The sequence below is a fragment of the Equus quagga genome, chromosome 13, assembly GCF_021613505.1.
Source record: "Equus quagga isolate Etosha38 chromosome 13, UCLA_HA_Equagga_1.0, whole genome shotgun sequence".
NCBI classification, from domain to species: Eukaryota; Metazoa; Chordata; class Mammalia; order Perissodactyla; family Equidae; genus Equus; species Equus quagga.
Window position 1 is genome coordinate 61,829,527 of NC_060279.1, and position 22,142 is coordinate 61,851,668.

At 54.0% G+C, this 22,142-nt stretch overlaps 1 protein-coding gene across 5 annotated transcripts; it reads right to left on the minus strand.

Moving 5' to 3' along the window:
- Positions 1-895: 895 nt before the first annotated feature.
- ZDHHC1 (zinc finger DHHC-type containing 1) lies at positions 896-20,235 on the minus strand. Of its 5 annotated transcripts, none has more exons than XM_046683014.1 (12): positions 19,975-20,235; positions 13,819-13,865; positions 12,181-12,423; positions 7,883-8,058; positions 6,110-6,211; positions 5,574-5,698; positions 5,315-5,473; positions 4,934-5,046; positions 2,023-2,105; positions 1,666-1,759; positions 1,467-1,545; positions 896-1,366 (listed from the first exon to the last, which is right to left on the minus strand). In XM_046683014.1, exons 2-12 carry the CDS (start codon positions 13,825-13,827, stop codon positions 1,083-1,085), a joined length of 1,467 nt encoding a protein of 488 aa, XP_046538970.1. In that variant the 5' UTR covers positions 13,828-13,865; positions 19,975-20,235; the 3' UTR covers positions 896-1,082. The 5 variants fall into 5 exon arrangements, with proteins under 5 accessions (XP_046538970.1, XP_046538968.1, XP_046538969.1 ...); XM_046683012.1 differs by having other exon boundaries at positions 2,023-2,183; XM_046683013.1 differs by having other exon boundaries at positions 5,315-5,491.
- Positions 20,236-22,142: the final 1,907 nt, after the last annotated feature.

A 22,142-nucleotide genomic window follows, 5' to 3' on the forward strand; every position in this document is an offset into this window, starting at 1 on the left:
CTCCATAGAGACGGCCAGTCCCACCCCCGGGGCTGTCTCGGCGGGAGAGTGACCAAGGTCACGCTGGCTCCACCCACCGGACCCCACCCTCTCCACGCTCCGCGGGGGCGGAGCTGCTGTGATAAACTCATCGCGCTGCTCTCAGGGCTGCTCTGCGGCCTTCGCGGCTGAGACCAGCTCTCTGCAGTTCTGGACGTCCTTGGATGGACCCCCTAACGAGAAAAGAGCCCCCTATCCTAGGCACCGCCCAAAGTCCAAAGCAGACCCCCACCTCCAGGGGATCCAGCTTCCCAGAGCCGCAACCGAAGGCTTTTGGGGAGCTGGCGGGGAGGGGGGGCGGGGACAGAGAGGAGCAGGAAAATCCCTTCCCTCAGTGACAGTAGGGTCTAGAGCTGGCTCAAGATCACAGGTCTCCAATGAACGTGTGGCATCCCCAGGTCACAACTCTGGAGCACTGGGGGAGAGAAGGTACAATGAGCAAATCACGAGTGCCTAACCCCAGAAGCCTGGTACACCCACGGCGATCCTGCCGCCAGGGAAAAGCTCCTGGACCTCCCGGGTCTGCGTCCTCCTCTATTCCCACTCCATCCCGGTGTTGCCCTCCCAGTCTGTGCTCTCGCTGCTGCCTCCCGGGAGCCCAAAGTGTGTTTCCCCTTATGTCTCCAAGCTCAAACTCTGTCTTCAAGTGCTCCTCCAGGCAGCCTTCCAGGACCTTTCCTAACCAGGAGCCCCGTACCTGAGCACCGCGGGTCCTCGTGTACCTCCATATGACAATCTGCGTGGCCACCCACTGTTCAGAGGCCTACACTAGCCTCTGCCGTTAGGCCGACTGGTAACGGTCCGGTTCCAGGAGGGCCCGTGACCCTTTCTATTAAGAAAGTATGCACTACGTCCGCAAAAGCATAAAAAAGTTTATTGGAGCATCATGGCCGGTGGGGCGGGTATTGCTGAGTCGTGGGGGAGGGGGCCGATCCCGCCGGCCGTAGAGGCCCCTAAAGTGCACTCGGTGAGGCGAGGGTGGGGGCGTTGCATAGAGAGTCGGGCCGGCCGCTCCTCCTCGGTTCTCCTGCCTCTCGATCCAGCTAGGCCAGGCCAGCCTCTGGGCTGCCCCGCGCCCCGGGCTTGCCGCTGCTGGGGCTCACGAAAACGGCGGGCGCACGCGCCTGCAGCGCCGGCCCGGGCTCTCGGCCTCTGCACCCGGGGGCGGCCAGAGCAGCGCTGCCCAGGCGCGTCTGCGCCACTGGAATCTCGTCCATGGACTCGGCTGACGCCGAGTGGTAAGCGCCTGCAGGACGAGCGGCGTGCACCGGGCTGGCGCCCGCAGAATCCGACGACGAGCTGGAGCGGCGGCCTAGGGCCTGGGGCCCTGCGGGGGTGGAGGAGAACGTGAAAGTAGAGGCTGCGACTTGCTTGGGGCCCTACCTTGGAGCTCACCGAGCAGGATCTGGTCAGGAAGGGGCGCTCACCCGGCAGCCTGGGCAGCGGGGGCTCCCGGTCCAAGGTCCCAGAGGTTGGCACCTTATACGCGCGCCGCTTTCTCTTTTTCTGCAGAGACAGTGGGGAGCCTGAGTGACATCGCCAAAAGAAGCAGAGGAGTGGGGCGGGATAGAGGCTTCTTTCCCTTCCCCTTCCACCTGGACTAGGGGCTGAGCGCCGTCCCCCTACCTGGGGTCGGATCCGGGGTGGTAGAGCGAGAGTCTCTGGGGAGGAGGGTGGTGGAGGGTCCACTTGGCCGAGGGTGGCAAGAAACCGGGAGGGACTAAGGGAGAAGCTGAGGGTAAGCTCTGAATGCTGTTGTTCCCTCAAATCCCCCCCCCCCCCCCCAAACCCGCCCCTTTGGAGGTCCTGAAATAAGCCTGCATCCCTCGCAGACAATAGAAAGGGGCATTGATCTGTCCAAGGCCACACTGGGCTGGACCCAGACCTGTGCCTTAGCCTTGGCCTACCCCTTTCTCCCACCTTCGATGGCCCTACCATGCCAATGGGAGATGTCCAGGTGGGACACGCCCAAGCCACACTCACTTGGCACTCACTGCGACGGGCCTAGCCTGGCCAGGGGGCTCTGGGCGCACATGGCTGAAGGTTCGCATGTAGAACTCCATCTCCTGGGGAAGGCGGGGGTCAGGGAGGCTGGGAGGCCAGGTGTGGATCCAGGGCCTTCTGGGTCCTGAGCCTACCCTGTCCTGGACACAATACCCCCTCCCAGCCTCTGTGAGAGGTCTAGGCACAGAGGTCTAGGGCTGTCCTCCTCCAGGCTTCCCGGCTATGCTGGGAAAAACCCCTCTGCAGGACAAGGATTAAAACACCCATTTCTGGACCTTACCCCATCCTCACCTCCTCCTGACTTCATCTAGTCAAACTCAACCTCCTCTGGGAAGCTCCCAGCCTCATACATCCAATGCACACAGTCTACAGCTGCTCTGGCCAAGGGGGGTGGGGGTGAGGAAGAGGTTCGAAGAACTGCCCTCTCCTGCTTCTGGCTCTTCTCAGGGCTCTAGTCTCCGAGCCAATTTTTTCCCTGGCTGGGAGACCAGGCAGCTGTTCATATGCTGGGGTGTGCACCCAATGCTGTGTGCACAGCTCCGCAGCTCCCGCAAAGCTGAGTCCTCACAGCAACAGCCACAATCTCGACTGCTGGGGGAGTGGTGTGGGCCCAGCCTCCCCCACACCTTCCCGGAAAGGGCAGGCAGTACATGGTGGGAAAAACAGCACCACAGCCCCATCTGGGACCAGGCTTATGGGCGAGTTCTGTGTCTTGTTTAGTCCCTGATCCTCACAGCCACCCTGGGAGTGACAGACCCAAACCCTGAAAGTGAAGGGGCATGAGGTCAGGAGTTCACAAGGTGGCACTCTAGCGCACACAACTCGCCCTAGCTACAGTCCACCAAGACTGCAGGTGAGGAAACAAAAACCAGGAAAAAGCCAGCCCTGGAAGGGAGTAGGACTGAGGGTGAGGGGCGGAGCCTGAACGACGAGGTCCCGCCCCCACTGGGCAGTGGGAGGGCACCCAGACAGCTGTCGCCTGCTCCCCAGCCGTTTCCATGGAGACCCAGGCGTCCTGACTAATGCAGAGATGACACTGTAACAGCAACACCGTCTCTAAAACAAGCCTATGTTTGGGGGCAACGGCTCCAGAACAGGGCCCCTCCCGCATTCCTGCTCAGCGTGGGGGTGGGGAGGCTGCCTGTGGGGCCCTGGCAGATCTGAGGGACAGAGCCCAGCTGGCCACGGGCTGGCTACACAGATGCAGTGATTGAAGCTGGGGGTAAGCCCCACGCCCAACTTATGCCCAGGCTGGCCCTTTGGGGAGGAGTGTGGGGGTGCCATGGGGGGCCCTGGGAAAGAGGAAAGGGTCAGAGGCCAGTTACAAGGACTGGGACCTCAAGATAATCCTCCGCCAACATCTTTCCTCTTCCCCAATGTAGACTCAGCACCCCTCCAGGGCCCAGCAGGGAGGGGCAAAGTGTACCCTAGTGCCCCTGAGCTCTAGAAGGGTAAGGTGGGTGGGAGGGTGGCAGCAGAACAGGATGGTCCCAGAAGCCTGAGGGGCCAGGATAGGATAAAAGCCAGTCCTAGCCAGCAGGGGAAGTCTGAGGGTATCATTAGGGTGTCCTCACTCAACCCCCCCTTCCCTCATCACTGCTGTCCCTAGGATCCTCCCAGAGACCTTCAAAATTTACACATTCCTGAATGGTACTTGGCAGCCCTCAGCCTCAGCTCTCTCCTCCATACAATGGAACAAGCACAGCCCTCCACCCCCTGGGGAGGCCTCTCTTAGGTCATTTGCAGATATTAAATGCCCTTGCTGCTGGCACATCTGGCCCCAAATCCTAGGCAGGCAGTGACTACAGAGCAGGGGTCCAGAGCCCTCAAGTCTGGGCATCCCAGGGCCAGCCCTGCCTCAATGGGCACTGGCTGTGAAATTTGAGAAATTCTCCTGCCTACCTCTCCGAGCCTCAGTCTCCTCTCTGAAGTGGGTATGGGGATGATACCCACTCCCAGGATGGCTGCCACTGTGCTTACATGGGTTCAGGGCAGGTACACAGTTGTATGGTGGGAGGTCTCCGCCAAGAACCAGCACCCCCATAGGCCTGCCCAGGCCTGACAGCCTGGCCCACCCCTGGCAATGAGAACAGGAGAGGCAGGGTCCCAAGCCCTCCCCTAATCCACCCACTAGCCTGTGTTTGTGTCCAATTGACATAAGGCCTTGGGATCCGGAGCTCAGATTTTCCAGCAAGGCCTGCCTGGGCCCCCTGCCTTCCCAGTCCCTGGGGGCTCCAAGGACTAGACCACCCCCACCCCTAGCTGCTGACCTCAGGAAGCCACGGGGCGTGGGAATGGGGATAGGCTGGTCAGCAGCTGGCCTGGCCAGGCTCGAGCCTGCACTGGAGCGTTCCTGCCTCAGAGTGTAGAGATCTTAATTCTTCCCAGATCCAGCTTGTTTACCCTTTCTTGGCCCAATATGCTCATCTGCAACATGGGTAAGGTAACATTACCTGCCTCATGGGCTGTTTTAAGCATTAAATAGGGTGGTGGGCATAAGGGCTCAGGGTCCCGGGTGGAAAAAACTGATGGCTCCATCCTAGTGACCCAGTCACTGGTCCATCCCTCTCTCTTCTGTAGCCCCAACCTGCCCATTTTCAGGCTCCCACATTCCACACCCTCCAGCATATGCTTGGACCCTGGAAGAGCACATACATGGGGTCAGGGAAATGCAGGGCTCTCTCTGGCTTGTGGCTGTACTTGAGCAAGCCGGCATGTGCTGAGGCCTGGCCTCGCTCCTGCTGCCCTCAGTACCCCCTACCCCAGCTGCTGTTCCAGGCCCACTTCCCTTAGCTCTGTCTCATCATGAGTTGCTCGCTACACAGCCCACCACACCTCCCCACCCAGGCCCCATCTCCCATCCCATCAGCCCTTTGGGCCACTTCTATACCTGAATGGGCCGCATCTTGGGGGGACATGACTTGAGCTCCCTGTGGGCCCCTTTTGCCTCCTGTGGCGGGCGATGTTGCACGATGTACTCATAGGTGGTGAGCTTGTGCCATACTGAGGGAGTGAGGAGAGGGTTCAGTGCAGTGGAAAAGGGACCCTGGAGTTTAGAAGGTGAGGGAGGGTACCCAGCCCCAGGCTGAAACCACTGCCCCCACATACACTAAGCCACGGAGTGAGACTATACTATAACAGAGAGCCATCACTGGAAAGGGGCATGACTTCAGGGCTCTACAGCCCAACTGGTTATCTCCCTGCAGCCTAGAGACCCCTATCCCCTGCAAGGCAGGAGTGGGTATGTAGGTATTTAGGTGGAGGCACTTACTGAGATAAATGTGGAAACAGAGCAGGTGGCCAAGGAGGGCTGTGGAGAGCAGGCCCAGAAGGATGAGTACGGCAGCCAGGGCCAGGATGGCAGGAGCCTGGGTCTCCACAGGGGCAGCAGGCAGGAACACGAACCACACATCCGTGTGATTCTTCAGGACTGCAACGCACAGACAGACTGTGCTCAGCCAAGGTTGTGACCAGTGACCAGAAGGGGCTCAGGGTTAGGGGATGGGAGTGGGCCTGGAGCCCAGACTAACCTTCAAAGTGGCGGTTGGTGCGCAGCCGCATAGGGTTGATAAAGAACTCCACGAAGACATAAGTGGCCACCAGCACGAGGAGCAGGACACCCAGTAAAGCAGATGCCACACTGTGTAGAAAGAGCCTGGGCCCAGCCGTGGGCAGCTGTCAGCACCCAGGTGCTCCAGCTGGGTAAGGGCCCAGAGCTCAGAAGGGTCTGTGGTTGGGATGGGGAGCCTGGCCTCTGACCCCACAGCCCCAACTCCTCATGAAGCCAAAGGCTAATGGTAAAGGTGAAAATGGATGGTCCCCCCATCAGACTCCCCACCCTTCCCTGGGCCAGCAGGAAGAAGACCCCAAACCTATCTTCAGTGTCCCAGGCAGCAGCCATCAGGAGCATCACCCTCAGACCAGCACACACTAATACACGCCAGCGGACAGGTCCTCCAAGCACCACCATCTCTGCACTGCCCCATATGCACACTCAAAGTCCATTGCTCATGCGTTCAGACACGCGCATCCCTAGACACCCGTGAGGCCCAGGCCCCACTCTCACCGGTAGTTCCTCTCGCCCACGCAGTTGTTGAGCCACTTGCAGTGGTGGTCGAAGCCGCACACGCACTTGTTGCAGGCGCTGCAGTGCTTGGAGCGAGCGCTCCTGTGGGGAGGGAGGGAGCACATAGGGGTCGGCCTGCTCGTCCAGTCCTTCACCACCCGACCTGGCTGGGGCGGCAGGGTTCGAGAAGGGACTGCAGCACCAAGCCTGGAGCCGGTTACGGATCGGGCGACCCCGCCCGACAGCTGAGCACGGCGACGGGGAGCGCGCGCGCCCTCTGGTGGCACTGCGCAGCGGAGCACCCGGAGGAGGCAGCGCTTCTGAAGAGCCGGGACCCAGACGCGGGCGCGGGCGGAAGGCTATGGGGAGCACTATACTCTCCCACTCTGGGACTGCGCACCCTGGTGATGGTGGTGTGAAACGGAAACGGGGCTGCCTTTCCAAGCAAGGACCCCTGCGCTGAGCCAGCAGATGATGCATGTATGAGGCCAGGGAGTGAAAGAGAGCAAGGTTGCCAGGCCCAGGGCCTGCATTGCACTTCCTGACATCTTCACTTTTTGAGTCCCTGTTTCCCTGCCAGACTATGGGAATTTTTTCTGGTATTCTTCCAAAAAGCCTCAGTCTGTCTGGCCTAATCCAAAAGGAGCCAAAGAAAGAGAAACAAGTGAACATCTGGGTGAGCGTTAGGTGACCGGTATGCAGTTCCCTGCAGGGGTTCAGATGAGGTGAGGCCACATTAGGAAGGCAAATGAGCCTCCTAGCCCCAGAGAGGGATCAGGGAAGCCCAAAGGAATGTGGAAGAGTGAGTCACCCAGTGTCCTGTCAGTGCCCCCGCAACCACAACAGAACAGAGCCCTGGAATGGGTAGCAACTGCCAGAGCATCCACTGAGGAACAATGAACATGCTGACTAGTGTCTAGTGAAGGGAAGGATGGACTGATGCCAAAGGCCTCAGTGCCTCAATGCTGTTGGATCTTTTTCTGTCCTACGGACAGATCCACTTCAACAGGCTGCCTGGTTCTTAAGATTAGCGGGGAGCTGGCCTTGGACCCCACCCTCATCCCGGATCCCCTACCTGAGGCTGGGAGACCGGGAAGCTTCAGGGAGTTGGGGGCAGGATGGGATGACTAGGGAGGCAGTCTGGACCAGCCAAGGGTAGGCTCTGCACATTCTGACTCCTCTCCCTACTAGCAGTGTGACCTGAAGCAAGTCACTTGGCCTCTCTGGGCCTCAGAGTCCTCATGAGTAAATGAGGATAATAATATCGGCTCGGAGGCAAGATAGGCTGGGTTGTGAATCTGGCTCTGCTGCCCAATAGACATATGACCTCAGGCAGGCCTCTTAGCCTTTCTGAGCATTAGGCTCTTCCTTCTCTGTGAAGTGAGAAAGATGCGGCTTAGCACGTGGTAAGTACTCAAGCATTAACTCCCCTCCTCACCCCTATCTGGGAATACTTGTGAGAAATGGGAGGGAAGGGAGTGTTACTGGCAGAGTTAGTCATTAGAAATGTTTGTGGCAAAGCCAAATGTTTCCCACTTTGACTGCTGGAAATGCTATTCCTCGTCTTCTGTTTCCAGTCACCTTCTCCTCACCTTCTCCTTTACCCAATTCTCTGTCACTCCATCGAGATTCGTGACTGTGTAAAACTTGAGAGTCCTGAGCCATCAGGATGACTGTAAAGCCCTGGGCATGCCCCTCTCTGCCTTGAGCTCCTGCTGGCAGTTCCCTGGGAAACACTCATTGCCCACACACCCTCAGTCCACACGCACTCACACATCCACATCGCACAAGTTGCAGTGCAGGTCTTCGATGACGTGTGCATGTTGGCTGCGGTTGAAGATGGGCAGGGGCCCTGCGTAGCTCTTGTCCCGCACGTTGGCATCCGCTGGATCAATGGAGACAGCAGTCAGGTGCACCACAAGGTGGCCGGCAAAGATGACGCCCATACACTGGCCCAGCAGGTTAAAGACTCACTCCACACTCTGCCAGCTGGGCGCCCCACTCCTGCTTCCTGTGGCTAGAGAACTGCTCTCCACCTACATATAACTCCCCCATGCAGAGACTCTCTGCCTGTGCCTCTTCCTACCTCCACCCCCGGAGAGCTTCCTTGTCAGACCTCTACAGCATACCTGTGCCCCAGATGGAAGAGGAGAAGGGCCAGCTGGTAATGGAGCTCACAAGCCAGCACTGCCTACTGCTGCCAAGGGCCCCCAAACACAGGGCCCTGGCCTCACTGCTCCAGGCCTGGTGCAGGCCCTGCTGGTCTTACCTCAGAATCTGATTTGGTTTCAGATTCTAAATGGTGAAGTGAGACTGAAAGAGATTATCCTCTAAAGTCAAGAGACCTAAAATAAAAGTTCTAAGCTTGTTTATCTTGCTTTCACAGGAAGTCAGCTCTGAGAGGGAAGCAGCCACCCTCTCCCAGAAGCTGGGCCAGATGGAGAATCACTTGCAGACAGGGCCTCATACACCCACCACCTCCCTGACCTGCAGCCCAGGTACATAGAGCCCTGGGGCTGAGTGTCTGGGATGGCCTGTCACATTCGGGACCTGGCCAGGGGTAGCATGGCTAATTCCTAGCGCTGAAACACAGATCTTGCAGGACCTATCTGCTCAATGATTGAACCACATGCTAGAGACAGGTATGCTCACAACTTGCTGCAAAGTCTGAATGTGTAAAAATTCACCAACAGATTCCACTCAGGCAGCCATCCTCCCTCCCTCCCTCCCTCCTCTTGCTAGCCAGGCAGACATCATCCCTCCATCATTTATCCTCCATCCATCACCTGTCCAACGCCCTTTTCTCCCTTCTTCTACCCCCCAGCAGCCAAATTTCTGTACATGTCTGCATGAGCCAGGCTCCAGCCTACTGTGCTGCACCACAGCTGAAAGAGACAATCCCGTGGCCCATCACAACCTCTATCCCTACGGTCCTGGCTATGGGTCAGGCCTTCACCTCTTGCCTGAGTTATTCCATAGTCTCCTGACTCTGCTCCTCCTCTCTGGGTCCCCTTGAGACTGCCCTTCACTTGGTCTCAAAGTAAGCTTTCAAAAACTTAAACCTAAAGCCTTACCTGCTTAAACACCCGCAATGGGTCTCAATGGCTCTCAAGCTAAAGTTTACTCTTTAGCTCAGTGCCAAAGCCCCTTTTGCTCTGGCTCCTCTCAAACCTCTCTGGTATCACCAACCACTACTCCTCACCATTCCAGCCTCTCTTCAGACACACTGAATGTGGGCAAACATTTAGTTTCCTGCCTGCTGCAACACTTCTCCCACCCCCACCCCCTGGTTCATTCATTCAGCTGTTTACCAAGGTCTTTCTCTATACCAGGAACTGAAAGATATGGCAGGAGCAAGACAGACTTGGTCCCTAACCCCAAGGAGCCTACAGTCTGGTGGGAAACACAGACATTAATCAAATAATGGGTTGATTGTAATGAAGAAAGTTAACAGGACTGTGTGAGTTTGTAACTGGGCGACCTCCTCTGGTCTGAAGGGATCTGGAAAGCTTCCCTGAGGAAGTATCGTCTCAGTTGAGACTTGGAGAAGAACAGATAACAGGGACCTGGCAGGGAATGGAAGGAGGAGAAGGAGCCTGGCTGTGTACCGGGAGCAAGCAGAGTCCCAACCAGAGGGGTGGCTGACGTGTGGTTCCAGCTCAGCTCATTGCTGCCATGCAAGAACGAGGGCCCATGTCACCAATTCTGGCTTTTCAAAAGGAACAAGGAATCTGTTTTTCTATGTGAGGTCTCTGATTTTTTAAATGTTGACAAGGAAATAATTTTTAAAACACACCTGCTGAAGGAATGCTTAAGATCTATTTTGCGTGTTAATTATCTCTCAGTTAAAAAAGAAAAATTTTTTTCAGGTAGGCCCACTTGGCCCATGGGCTGCCAGTTCTTGACTCCTGACTTGGCCGAGTGTTGGGGTGGAGAGAGGGACAAGGGGCTTCCAGGAAGAGACCACTGTTACCACAACAGAGAACAACAGAGGAAATAATATAAGAGGCTGGGCAGGTGGGCAGAGTTCAGAACATGGAGAGCCTTGAGGATCTTGAACCTCATTCCTTAAGGCAGGAAGAAGCCATGAGAGGGTGTTAAGCTAGGGAGCAATTTTATCAGATTTGTTTTTTGAAAGGACATTCTGGCTGCAGGGACACAGATGGACTGGCCAGAGTGACAGTATGTGGGGGGAGACCTGTTCGGAAACAAAATGGTCATCTAGGTAAGAGAGGCAGAAGCAATGGGGAGAAAAAGACAGCTAATTCAATAGCTATTTAGGAGGTAAAATCAATAGGACCTGATGACTGACGGGATAGAGCAGATGAAGGAAAGGGGCGGAGCCGAGAGTACCTGGAGAGGCAGATGGAGGGGAGGAGGGGAGCCGTGAGCAGCAGGTGGCATCTGGGCCCATGGTGACGTTGGTCTAGACGGCCCTCCTCCTGCACCCAGTCTGCTGTCTGAGCCCTTACCCCCAAACTTACCACGTGACAATCTCCAGTCTACAAGGCTTTCCTCCAGCTGGAGGGAGCACCCCAGGGCTGGGGTCCTGACTTACTCATCTTTGCAACCCTAGGGCCCAGGCCAGTTCCAGGCCCGAGTGCGTACTTGGTACACACCATTACCCTACCTCACTCCTCAGGGGCCCTGAGGGAACCTGCAGAAGGAGGATGGCCTTGATGGAAGGAAGGAAAACCATCCAAACCTGGAAATGGGGTGCCAGACCAGGTGGCTCTGTGAGCCTCCACAATGCCCAAAACAATGACTGTGGAGAGGACAAAACCCTTAAACCATCCCCCCTGCCTGAGCAGCCCTTTGGGCCTCACTGAGTACCAGCTGCATGACCTCAGGAAGTCACTTAATCTCTCTGAACCCCAATTTCTTCACTAGTAAAGTGGGGAGAATACCTTCCTTACAGATTATTATGAAGACTGAATGAGATAATCCATGTACAAGGTTGGCACAGTGCCTTTATATAGTGTGGGGTGTGCCCAGTCCAGATCACTGGAGGAATGTTCCATGAAGCATTCTACTTAATAGCACTAAGGCCTATTGGTCACCTCAGGGGAAGTCCAGCTTTCCATTTACAAAGCTGATGACTAGGCTCTGGGCCCTAGTGAACCAAGAAGCCCCATAATGACGCTGCTGGTGTTTGAGGACAACAATCTTCTCTAGAGACCCTCTCTACACACCTGCCCTTGTCACTCAGCAGCCCAGGGCTCTGCAGTTTCCCAAGAGGGCATGCTCGTACTCATGGCTCACGCATTCTAGTGCTCACACACACATCCTTGCATGCTCCTTGTCTCCACCTTGGGAAGCAGGCAGAACTCTTCCTGTCAGACAGAGAAGAAGGCTGAACTCTGGAGCCCTGGAAGAAGCTGCTCAGCCTTGTGCAGCCTGAAAGGACTGGGCTTGGACCAAGCTCAGCTGCTGACTCTATGCCCGAGGCTTTCAAGTTCATCCCTGCCAACGTCCTTTAGCTCATCTTAGCCCTCTTCCTCCAGAGGCCCAAGGAATCATCTCCATGAAGCACATACACCAGGGCACATTGTCATGGGCACCCTCTGAACAGGGCACATGGCCGCCTGCTGTACCCTAATCTCCCAGCCTTGCACCCACATCCTCTGCTCCTGGGGGTCGTGGCCAGGGCTGGGGCAGTCGCACCACTAGGCTCGTGCAAGTTCGTGTTTGTCACTGTTTCCAGGAGCTTCCAGGGCATCTTTATCCCTCTTCTTGTCAATTCAACCTCACCCTAAAAGGTTCTGATTTGCAAAATCAAAGAGTTCCTAAACAGTTCTGGGTACAGCATAATAATCTGTCCGTAAATAAAACCACATTTTAAATGTACCAGGAAACTTGCTATGTAAAAGAATTCTACCGTGACTCTTTTTGAAAAGTAAAAAATTCTTTTGTAAGTGAAATAATTACTCTCTAATTTATCCCTTGTTGAGTTCTGGACACAATTAGCTCAAAGAGAGCTTTAAGGCTCCCTTCTGTCATCACTCTTGCACATCCCTCCATCCATTGCCCTCACTCTTCCATGCACCAGCCCCACACTTTCCCAAGGATACAGCATAGCCAGCAGGCACCCAGTGGTGAGGCAGGAGGGGAACGAGGACCCCAAAGCCGATCACAGCAAAGAAGAGGTATAGCAGCCATGCCACAATCTGGAGTGGGTGAGGGGGCCAGCTCCACCCATTCCGGCGGGATCGCTGGCCCTGCAGCTCTGGGGAGGGTCTGCTGGCTTGTGCAGGCGCTGTCCATACACTCTTCTCAGGGGCTGTCTTGTTGGAGGGCTTGTTGCAGATGTTCATCTCCAGAGGGAGAAACAGTAGAGAGAGCATTAGCCTGAGGAGGCCCAGGCTGGAGCCCAGAGCCCCATGCTTGCAGCCAAGTTTCAGCAAGGGAGGAGCAGGCTAGGATGGGAAGCCATCTTCCAGCTACTCTGCAGGGGAACCAGGGGCCCTAGCATGACAAAGTCTGGCAGTGGGGGAGGGTGGGAGTGGAGTGCTGGTCTCAAAGCCCCACAACAAGTTCTGGCCCCAGCCCTGGCCAGGACAAGGTAGGAGGGTCCAAGGTTTATTCAGGACACACTGTGGCTGCCTGTTACTCAAAGTGCTGTCTCCACAGCCATCAAAGTTAAACCCAGTAAGACATGTTCTCATCTGGTAACAATATCAGGCTGGGGCCAGAGCGATGAGAACACATGCTGATTCTGTTAGGATTAGTCACCTCTGTCCTCAGGCCCAAATGCAAGTGTCAGAGAGGGTCCCCTTACCCTTTGCTAAGGGAAACAGGGAGGGGTTGGGGGTGGCTGAGGAAGGGGATCTGGCCTCTGCCTCTTGGCAAGCACGTAATCCCTTTAGGACTGGAGGACCCTGAACCATCTTCCCTGTGCCTCAGAAGGGCTGCCTGAGGCTTCTTGGCTGAGGAGGAGCCAGTACACGAGAAAAGGGAGGATTCCTCCTTGGTTTTCTCCAGCAGCAGAAATGACCGTGTTTCTCTAAGTAAATCTGGGCCTAGTGCACCGAAAGCAGAAAGGTAGGCTGATGCCCTTTGACTCACTAAAGGGAGCTCAGGGAAGGCCAGGCCTTAGCCAGAGCCAGACCACCAGATGGCAGCACTCTCCCACCCCCAACCTGCCATTCTTCAGCCCAAGAGCTGGCCTGGTAGCCAAAGTTACACGCAGGGCAGGCAGGGTGGGCCTGTCGGTACAGGAGGAAGAGCCCCACCCCCACTATCTTCTGGGCCTGAGGTGGGACTAGAGCCTGAGCAGGCACCACCACACTTGGGAACACAGGTCAACTCAGAGCTCTTGGTGGGAAGGCCAGGAACTAGGGACAAAACTCTGACGGCTGGTCTCTCCTTTCAGGAGCCTGTGCCCATGGGCCAGGGAGTCTGACTAAGCCAAAGGGTATGGCAGACCCCCCTCAGCACATCTGCCTGGAACACTTTCCTTACTTCTCAGCCCAACAAAGTGCGACTAGACCTTCAGAGCCCACTGTGTCACCTCATCCAGGAAGCTTTCCCTGATGCCCCAAGCAGAGTCAGGGGGCCCTCATGCTCAGTCTTTATGGGGCAAGTCACTCTGCCATTTGTAACACTTTGCCATCCCCATGTCTGCCCCCCTGTTATGCCGGGGCAGCAAATGTACTGTGATTCATGCACCTCTGTTCCCTACATCCCTCCCCCAAGCACCCAGAACCTACCTTGTACATAGTAGGTGCTCAGTAAATATTTGCTGACATGAAAGCATCTGAAATAAAAGGAAATGTGGGCACGGTGAATGGTGTGGAATCCTGGTCCACCTGGAGCCATCTGGCCCACTCTGCCCTGCCGTCAACTTGCACAGCTCCCATGCACCCACATCCCCCGTCCCAGCTCCCCCTGCCACGAGCTATTACCCTGACTGCCAGACATTCCCACTTAGCCACTCTGCCCTTCATCCTGGCTGAGGCTCAGAGCCTCCTGTAAGCCAAGCCTGGGATATCTGAAGTCACCTCTGAGTAGCTTCATCTCAGAGCTAAATGGAGTGACTTAGTTTTCTCCCAGGGACTCAACTGGAATCCTTTGGTTATTTGCTTTGTCTTCAATAAGAGGCAGCAAAAGGTGAAAAAAGAGCCCTGGCTTTGGTGGAAACAGATCTAGGTTCAAGTCCTGGCTCTGTACTTACCAGCCAAGTGGCCTGAGTTTCCCCATCTGAACAAGGGGTCGGGACCCTACCTAGGGCCTGCATATAGATCAGTGACACTGTAGGTAAAACCTTGACACAAAAATGCTCCCTAAATGGTAGACGTTATAATTACCCTTAAAATAGCTCTCTGGGTTGTCCTCACATCTCCAGACTGCAGCTACTGCATCTGATATTCTCCAAGGTTTATGACCAAAGTGATAGGGTTGGTTGAAGTTGCTTTCTTAAGTCAGTGGTCCCAAGGAACACCACGTCATAAGAGCTGGGCCACTCTAACCTTCTCACCTTCAATCTAAGGTGATAAAGATGATCAAAAAGTTGGCATCACTTTATTATGAATGTCCCCAGAGGTAGCAAATCATTGTTCTTGACTTTTGGAAATAGTCAAAGGTCATCAGGTCAAGCCCTGTGAATTACAGCTGAGCTAGGTGGTTCTGCTAGGGGTGGGGTTAGGGGAGGCAAATTCCTGTGGCTCACACCTTGGCTCTCCAGTGACACCATCACTAGGGCAACTACTTTGAAGGGAATTTATGAATTGGGGTCCCTAAGTTCTGGCTTTCCTTTTGCCATCCTCACACCTAAACAGCCCTACTAGAGAGTTTCTAAAAAGAGAAGCAGAGGCACAAGGCTGACATGTCCCCGCTGCCCAGGGTACCTGGCAGTGGCTGCAGGCACCCCCAGTGCTGCTGCATCGCCAATACCTGAGGTGGGAGGAGTCACTGTGTGAGGGCAGGGGCCTACCACAAACAGCCTTGGGGGTGGCTCCAACTCCAAAACAGGGTGGTCTTGACCCAGAGAGGTACCACTTGCATGACACTGTGGATGAGGGGACGGTGCTGTTGGGTCTAAGTCCCTTGCAGCAGTGGCAGCACTCTAGAGTAGACACCGAGCTGGCCAGGAGGCATACCACCTGCCCCAAAAGCCTGGGCTAGCCAACTCTTAACTGATGACATTTTCTCTTGTGGAGTTCATGGCCACAAATTCTTTTGGCCTAAAAGATTTTTTTTTCCCTGCTTTTTCTCTCCAAATCCCCCCAGTACATAGTTGTATATTTTTAGTTGTGGGTCCTTCTAGTTGTGGCATGCGGGACGCTGCCTCAGCATGGCCTAATGAGTGGCGCCATGTCTGCGCCCAGGATCCAAACCAGTGAAACCCTGGGCCGCTGAAGCAGAGCGTGCGAACTTAACCACTCGGCCACAGGGCCAGCCCCTGGCCTAAAAGATTTTGATTAAAAGGTTTGGGAGGTAGGAGAGAGGCCAAGATGGGGCCTCAAGCACGAATGAGACCAAGCACTGTCACCACACCCAGGCACTTCTCTAGGAGGTCAGATTGAAAGATGCATGGCTCTGCTCCTAAACAATGCACCAGCTTGTGCACTCACACCTTGGCCCAGTCAGTGCTTACTGGGGCCCAGCCCTCTGTGTGCACTAAGGGTGTAAACACACCTGAGACCAGGCTCCTGCCCTCAGGGACTTGCTTTCTGAGGAACCAGACAGACATCAGGGCAGTGGGTGAATGGGTATTTTGGTAGCCTTGCAAGGGCCAGCCATTCAGTGTGACAGAACACAGGGTGGATAGGTTTGGGGGTTGGAGGTAGGGTCCAGAGAGAAAGAGAGATGAGCCCTGGGAAGCCACGGGGTCAGATCCCACAGGGCCTGGGAGGCCAAGTGAGGAAGCTTGGGCATTGCTGCAAGAGCCACAGAGCATCACAGGAAGTTTAATGCAGAGGTGTGACATAAAGGTGATGGATGTTTTAGAAAACTTTCTAGTCACAGTGGGGAGGAGGACATGAGCAAGAGGAGAAAGGTGAGCAGCAGGGGAGGTGCCATCACAGCAGGCTTGCCCAGGGAGAGCTTCAGTCTAGCAGCCCTGTGCTTTGGGAGGAGTTGGGAGGTGGAGGTCAAGCCCACAAGCTCCCCCGGGCCCTCAATGCTCCCAGCTGCATCTTTGGTGGGCTGAGAGGTATGTGGCCCTTGATAAAAGATTCTTCATACACCTTCTGCTGCCACAGAACAAACCACAGAGTTAAGCTGGCAGAGATGGGGGAAACCAATAGCAAAGAGATCCCATGGAGTGTTGTGGCCAAAGGTAGCCACCCTGTTGGTAAGCCAAGGACCCACTTAGCTTCTGAGGCGGGCTGGAGGGGCTGTGCAGACCCCTCCCTTGTCCCAACAAGGTGAAGGCCATTGCCAGGTTGACAATAATGTGTTTATGTTAACATTCACTTACTAAAAGCCTCAAACGGCATTTGCAAAATTAGGTTAGGCTACCTTAGTTTATATGCCTAATTTAAATGAGGGAAATCTTAACATATCAAGTCCCCATTATGAAATGTAGAATAGTTACATGACTGATTCACCTTCCTCTTGCCCACCTCTTCTCCCACCAAAAACATATTTAGTAACGTTGTTCTGAGATTCATGAATGGTACTGTCAAAAGAACCAGACTGCGGTGAAAAGTACCAGCCCTGGAGAGGCTGTGGGCATCCTTGCATTCCTGCAAGATGTCTGAGGATTCCAGGAAAGAATCAACTTAATTACTAAAGAGGGTTTGTAAGGGGAGATCATGGAACTGGGAGGATAGATTGATGGGGTCAGAGGAGAGATGACAGGGCTGATGTGGGGGCTTGGAGGGCCTGGGGACCTGAGCCACTGATAGGCAGAGACAGGTTGGAGCCAGGGAAAAGGGCTAGGCCTGGAGACAGAGTCTGGTTCTAGTTCCTACACTGCCACTCACAGACCAAGGAATCTGGGGATGGGGGAGAAATCTCATAGAGCCACCTCTTTGGGTCTCTCCTTTATTCTTCTTTCAAAAAGTTAGCTGGAAGTCAACCTGGCAATATCTACCAAACTTTAGAACACATACACCCTTGGGCCCAGACATTCTGTTTCTAGGTATTTATCTTATACATAAACTCACAAAGCACACAATGATTCATTGCAGTCTTGTTTGTAATAATAAAGGACAAAAAAATATAAACAAACTATGGCACATTCACACAATGGAATGCTGTACAACATCAAAAACAATAAGAGATGAAATGACCTTTGATACACAGTTAAGTGGAAAAGCAAGATGTGGGATGGCTGTGGAGCAGTGCCACTGAGTTAGCAAAAACAAAGGGGGATGGATAACATCTATGTTCTTACACACACAGATTCTCTCTGGAAAGAAATGCAAGAAAGCAGACACAGGGGCAATCTCTGGGAAGGAGATCTAGTGGCTGGGGGTGAGACAGATTTGCTTTTACTATGTACTCCTTGGTACTGTTTGAAATTTTTTTATACCATGTGTATGTACTGGTTTTGAAAAAAACACAAATAAATACTTGAGGGGTGTCCCTGCTTACCCTCCTGGCCCCACTGGGTTGCCATGTGGAACAAATGTGCTCGTGTGATCCAGAGCCCTGCACCATGTCAGACAGACAAGGAAATCCTGCCTAACAACCGTGCAACACGAGTGCTCAGTGTTAGTTCAATGCTTTCTCACTCTTGAAAGCAATTCTGAGTCGTTCAGCTGCAGAGCAGTGAGAAAGAGATGCAGGGCTCCCTACTAGCTGTTGGGGGTCTTGTCAAAGCCAGAATCAGACAACCAGGCAACACAAGAGAGGAGTTGCTGGGCAGAACCTTGTTCCAGTCCTCAGCCAAAGGCCAGGTCAGCTCCTCACAACTCCAGAACCCAAAGGGAGGCTGCACACCACAGGAAGGTTTTGCTCCCAACTATCTTTTCTTTTTGCTAGAGGATTTATGGTTGCTACGCAAATGATTTTCCACGGATATTTCTAATCAACTTTTCAGGGTTTTTTGCAGAATCTGCTTTTAAAGTAATTTTCACCAAGATTTAATAGATGCCCAATTTAACCACCTAAAGGGAGGCTTGAAAGAAAATGCTGTATGGAGCACAGTTTTACAGTGCAAAAAGTCATTTATAAAAGAACTTTCAAGGGTGAGTACTTTGTTTATTAAAATTCCCCCACAGGTGCCAGAGAAGTCTCTGGCCTTAAAATTCTGGGAAGTGGCTATAGTTTGACTAACAGATGCACATCACAACAACTCCCAGGAAATAAACTGGAACTTCAAGCTGCTCTCAGAGACCTCTCCAATCATCAATCAGTCTCAGATGCGGCTGGGCTCCTCACGGAAACAATATGCAAAAGTCTGGTTCGAGGGATAAAAAACCTTGAAACCTCAGTCATTCCTGAGTTGATGTGGTCTGCAAACATTTTCCGGGCCGTTCTCTTCCTGAAGCAACCACTGCAAACTGTTTGGGATTCAAGTTAAGCCAAGGAAAGGGGACAAGAAGGAGGGAGCAACATGGAGCAAAAACAAAGCCACCGAGCAGAGGTAAGTGTTGATTTTAACCAGGAAATCAACTCACATGATTGTAGGAGGAAGCCTTGAGGAACACCCACCAAGAAACAGTCATTAAGAACAAAGTAAGAAAAAAAAAAAAAACTGAAACAACAAAAAACTGGCTAATTAAGCACCAATGTTGCTTTTATTGCATCTCATGGTGATTATCTGTTTACAAACCAGCCTCCCTCGGTGAACCACCAGTTCCACAACAGCAGGGCCTGCCCCTCCCCCATTTCTAAATCCAGCTCTCCTTCAACAAGGGAAACTAAGCCACTTCTTACCATCTCTGCTGCCATCACCCTAATCCAAGCCTCCATCACTGCTCTCCTACAGTGTTTCAAAGATAATGATAACCATCACCAGCATTCAGAGGGCACTTATTCCACACCAGGCACTGCTTTAAGTGCTTTGAGGGAATTCACTTATTAAAGCCTCACAACTCTCGGAGCTAGGCCCTATAGTTTCAAACTGTTCTCATAGACTTCTCTAGTCACTGGTCTCAGATGTAGCTGCCACCTCACTTTCTCCCTCATAAACAACAAGCAGAATAACATCTCCTTTTCACAGATGAGGACGCTGAGGTTCAGAAAGACTAAATAAGTTCTTCTAGGAGGCACAGCCAGACCGGCAGAACTAGGATGGCCCTCAGCTGACTTCCCCCTGTGCCCTGTCCTGACCACCCTGCCCACAGCAGCCAGAGTGAGGTGGGTTTTTCAAAACTTGAAACTCATCAAAACTCTTCAATGGTTTCCTCCAACTGCTAGGACAAAGTTGAAACTCCCCAACACATCCTCCAAAGCTCCCCTCACCCTTTCTGTTCCTAAATCCTACTTTGCTGCCTCCAGATCTTTCCATTTGCTTTTCCCTCCTCCAGAAACACTCTTACCCTGCTTACAATGCTGACTCCTTATCAACCTCCAAGTCTTAGCTTAAAAGTCACCTGTTACAGCAGGCCCTCCCTGACCACCCCCCTGCATTTCATCACCAGAGCGCTTATCTTGACCTGAAATCACTTTGTGTATCTGGCGCCTGCTCCCCGCCCTGTCTTCATACTCCGTGGGTTCTGGACACTGGTCGCATCTGTTTGGAGTCCTCCGTGGCCCTGCGCCTGGCACCAAGCCTGACACACAGTAGGCGCTCAGTGCAGATCTGTGAACCCGATGAATGCTAGAAGGAAGCCCCGCGCTCTCCCCGGTCCCTGGAGCCCTGGCCGCGGGCTCCAGACCGAAGCGAGCGCAGAGCCCGGCTGGGCGGCCCAGCCGCGACCCCGAGGCTCAGGTCAGGCTTGGAGGCGAGAACTGCGGCGGTGGCTCCTCACCTGCGCGTCGTGGCGGCCGAGCCAGATCGGCCCCGCGAAGGTCACCCAGCGGTCCAGCCCCCGCGCCTGGCCGTCCTCCCTCCCCAGGACGGCCGCGCTCAAACCGTCGCGGCGGAGACGTTCCCCGGGACCGGGCGGCGGCGCGCCACGGACCGAGGCCCCATAGCGAGCCGCACGGCAGAGCTGGGCCGGCAAGTCTTCGGGCTCCGGCTCGAGCGGGTTGGCTGTGCGGCCGGGCCAGGCCGAGGCGGGCAGGGCCTCAGCCGGCGCTGGGCCCGTTCCCCTGGCAACGGCGCGGGCTACGGCGCCCCGCAGCGGCCAAACCGCGCTGCGTCGCTTCGCGCCGGCACCCGGGCTCCGGGAGGGGCTCGCCAGGGACCCCTTGGCGCCCCAGCCGGAACGTTCCCCATTCCTTTCCAAACTTTCTCCTCTAAAAACCACTATCCCCTACCGCCAATCCACAGCCTTTCTTCTGGAAATCCTGACTTGTCCCAAATGCGTGCCCCGCCCCCCCTTCAGTTTCTCCCTTGAGACTACCATTCTCAGGGAGACCCCCTCAGTCAGCCTGCACACTTTAGTGAAAGTGTGTGCTGGGCACTGGACCCACCATGAGGAACACCCACGAGATTCCTGCCTTTTAGGGAGATTACAGGCTAAGGAGAAGACAGATCTAGACAAATAAATACACAAATAGATACTCAGGTGCCCCATAATATAAAGTGTAAAAGTTAAGTATAAAAAGCCCAAATGTGTAGCACAAAATATCTCCTTTCTTTATTTCCTTTAAATCAAGCGTAAATCCTATTAGGAGGCCTCATCTTCTAGGCTGATGGGAAATTAAGTCTTGGTCTCTACTGGGCTTCTCTTACCCAGATTATTCCAAGGACTGAGAATCTCTGAGAAGCATCCTCTGGTCATGGATCCCCTCTGGTACTGAGGCCACAGCCGTTGTCCCATCCACAGGAATTTTAGGTTTGGGCTTTGTGGGGTCATGCCTGCTGCCCTGGTGCTGCCAGGGCATAGGTGCCTGCTTCCTCTGTTCCATGGCCTGCAGATTCTCTTCCTTTTTCCTGCCTGAGGGATCTCCCTACTGGATATGACTTCCCTGAAAGCTCCCTCTCCCCTTTTCCCTGTGGACACTCAGAATGGACTCAGCTCTACCTTGAGCTCAGGCTTTCTCAAAAGATAGAAAGACCCTTTGTCTTCCACCAGATGTCCTATCTGTATCTCTAAGGTCCTGAACCTGTGCGCAGTGGTCTGGCTACCTGCTCAGAATGGGCTGGACAGAAAACATCCCTACCCCTAAAATAAGCCACAAGCATATAATAAAAGCAACATAACAACTCCTGCTCTGTCACATGCCAGTTGTGGGTCCTTGTGCAAGTGACTTAATCTCTCTACAATATAAATTATTGTGTCCAGAACTACTCAATGTGGAATAAATATCAGTGCCACTCTGGCCTCAGAAATATAAGATGACTCCTCAACTCTTATATGGAATTGGAGAATTTAGGGTCAAACAGAGATGGCGACCCAGATATCAAGGTGGATCATGAGCCCATGTATGCCCACAGGGAGGGGAGGGACCTGAGAGTCACAGCTATTTAGACTCTGGGTCCACCCCTCTCCCAGGCACCTCTCCTGGATGTCCCATGGGCATCTAGATGGAACACATCCCTACATGCCCTCTTAGTCCTTGCCACAAACCCGCCTCTCCCTTCGGGCCCTCCGAAGGGCATCACTATCCACCCAATCTCCTCCTAGTCCTTGCCCATCTAACCCAGACAGTCCCCCAAACCAGGCAGTCCTTCCTAAGAAACATGTCCTGTATCCATTCTTCCCACTCAACTCCGGCCCAGAGCTGCCTCTTGTCTCGTAGCAGCCTGCTTACTTCCAGTCCATTCTCCTTCCAGCTGCCAGGCTTATTATTCTTTCTCTTTATTTGTCAAAGTGGGTGGTAGTCTGAATAATAGCCCCTAGAGATGTCCACGTCCTAATCTCTGGAGCCCATGACTATATTACCTTACATAGCAAAAGGGACTTTGCAGATATGTTTAAGTTAAGGATCTTGAGATGGGGGAGAGTATCCTGGATTATCCAGGTAAATTCAGTGTAATCACAAGGGCCCTTATAAGAGGGAGGCATCAGGGTCAGAGTGGGAAGAGATG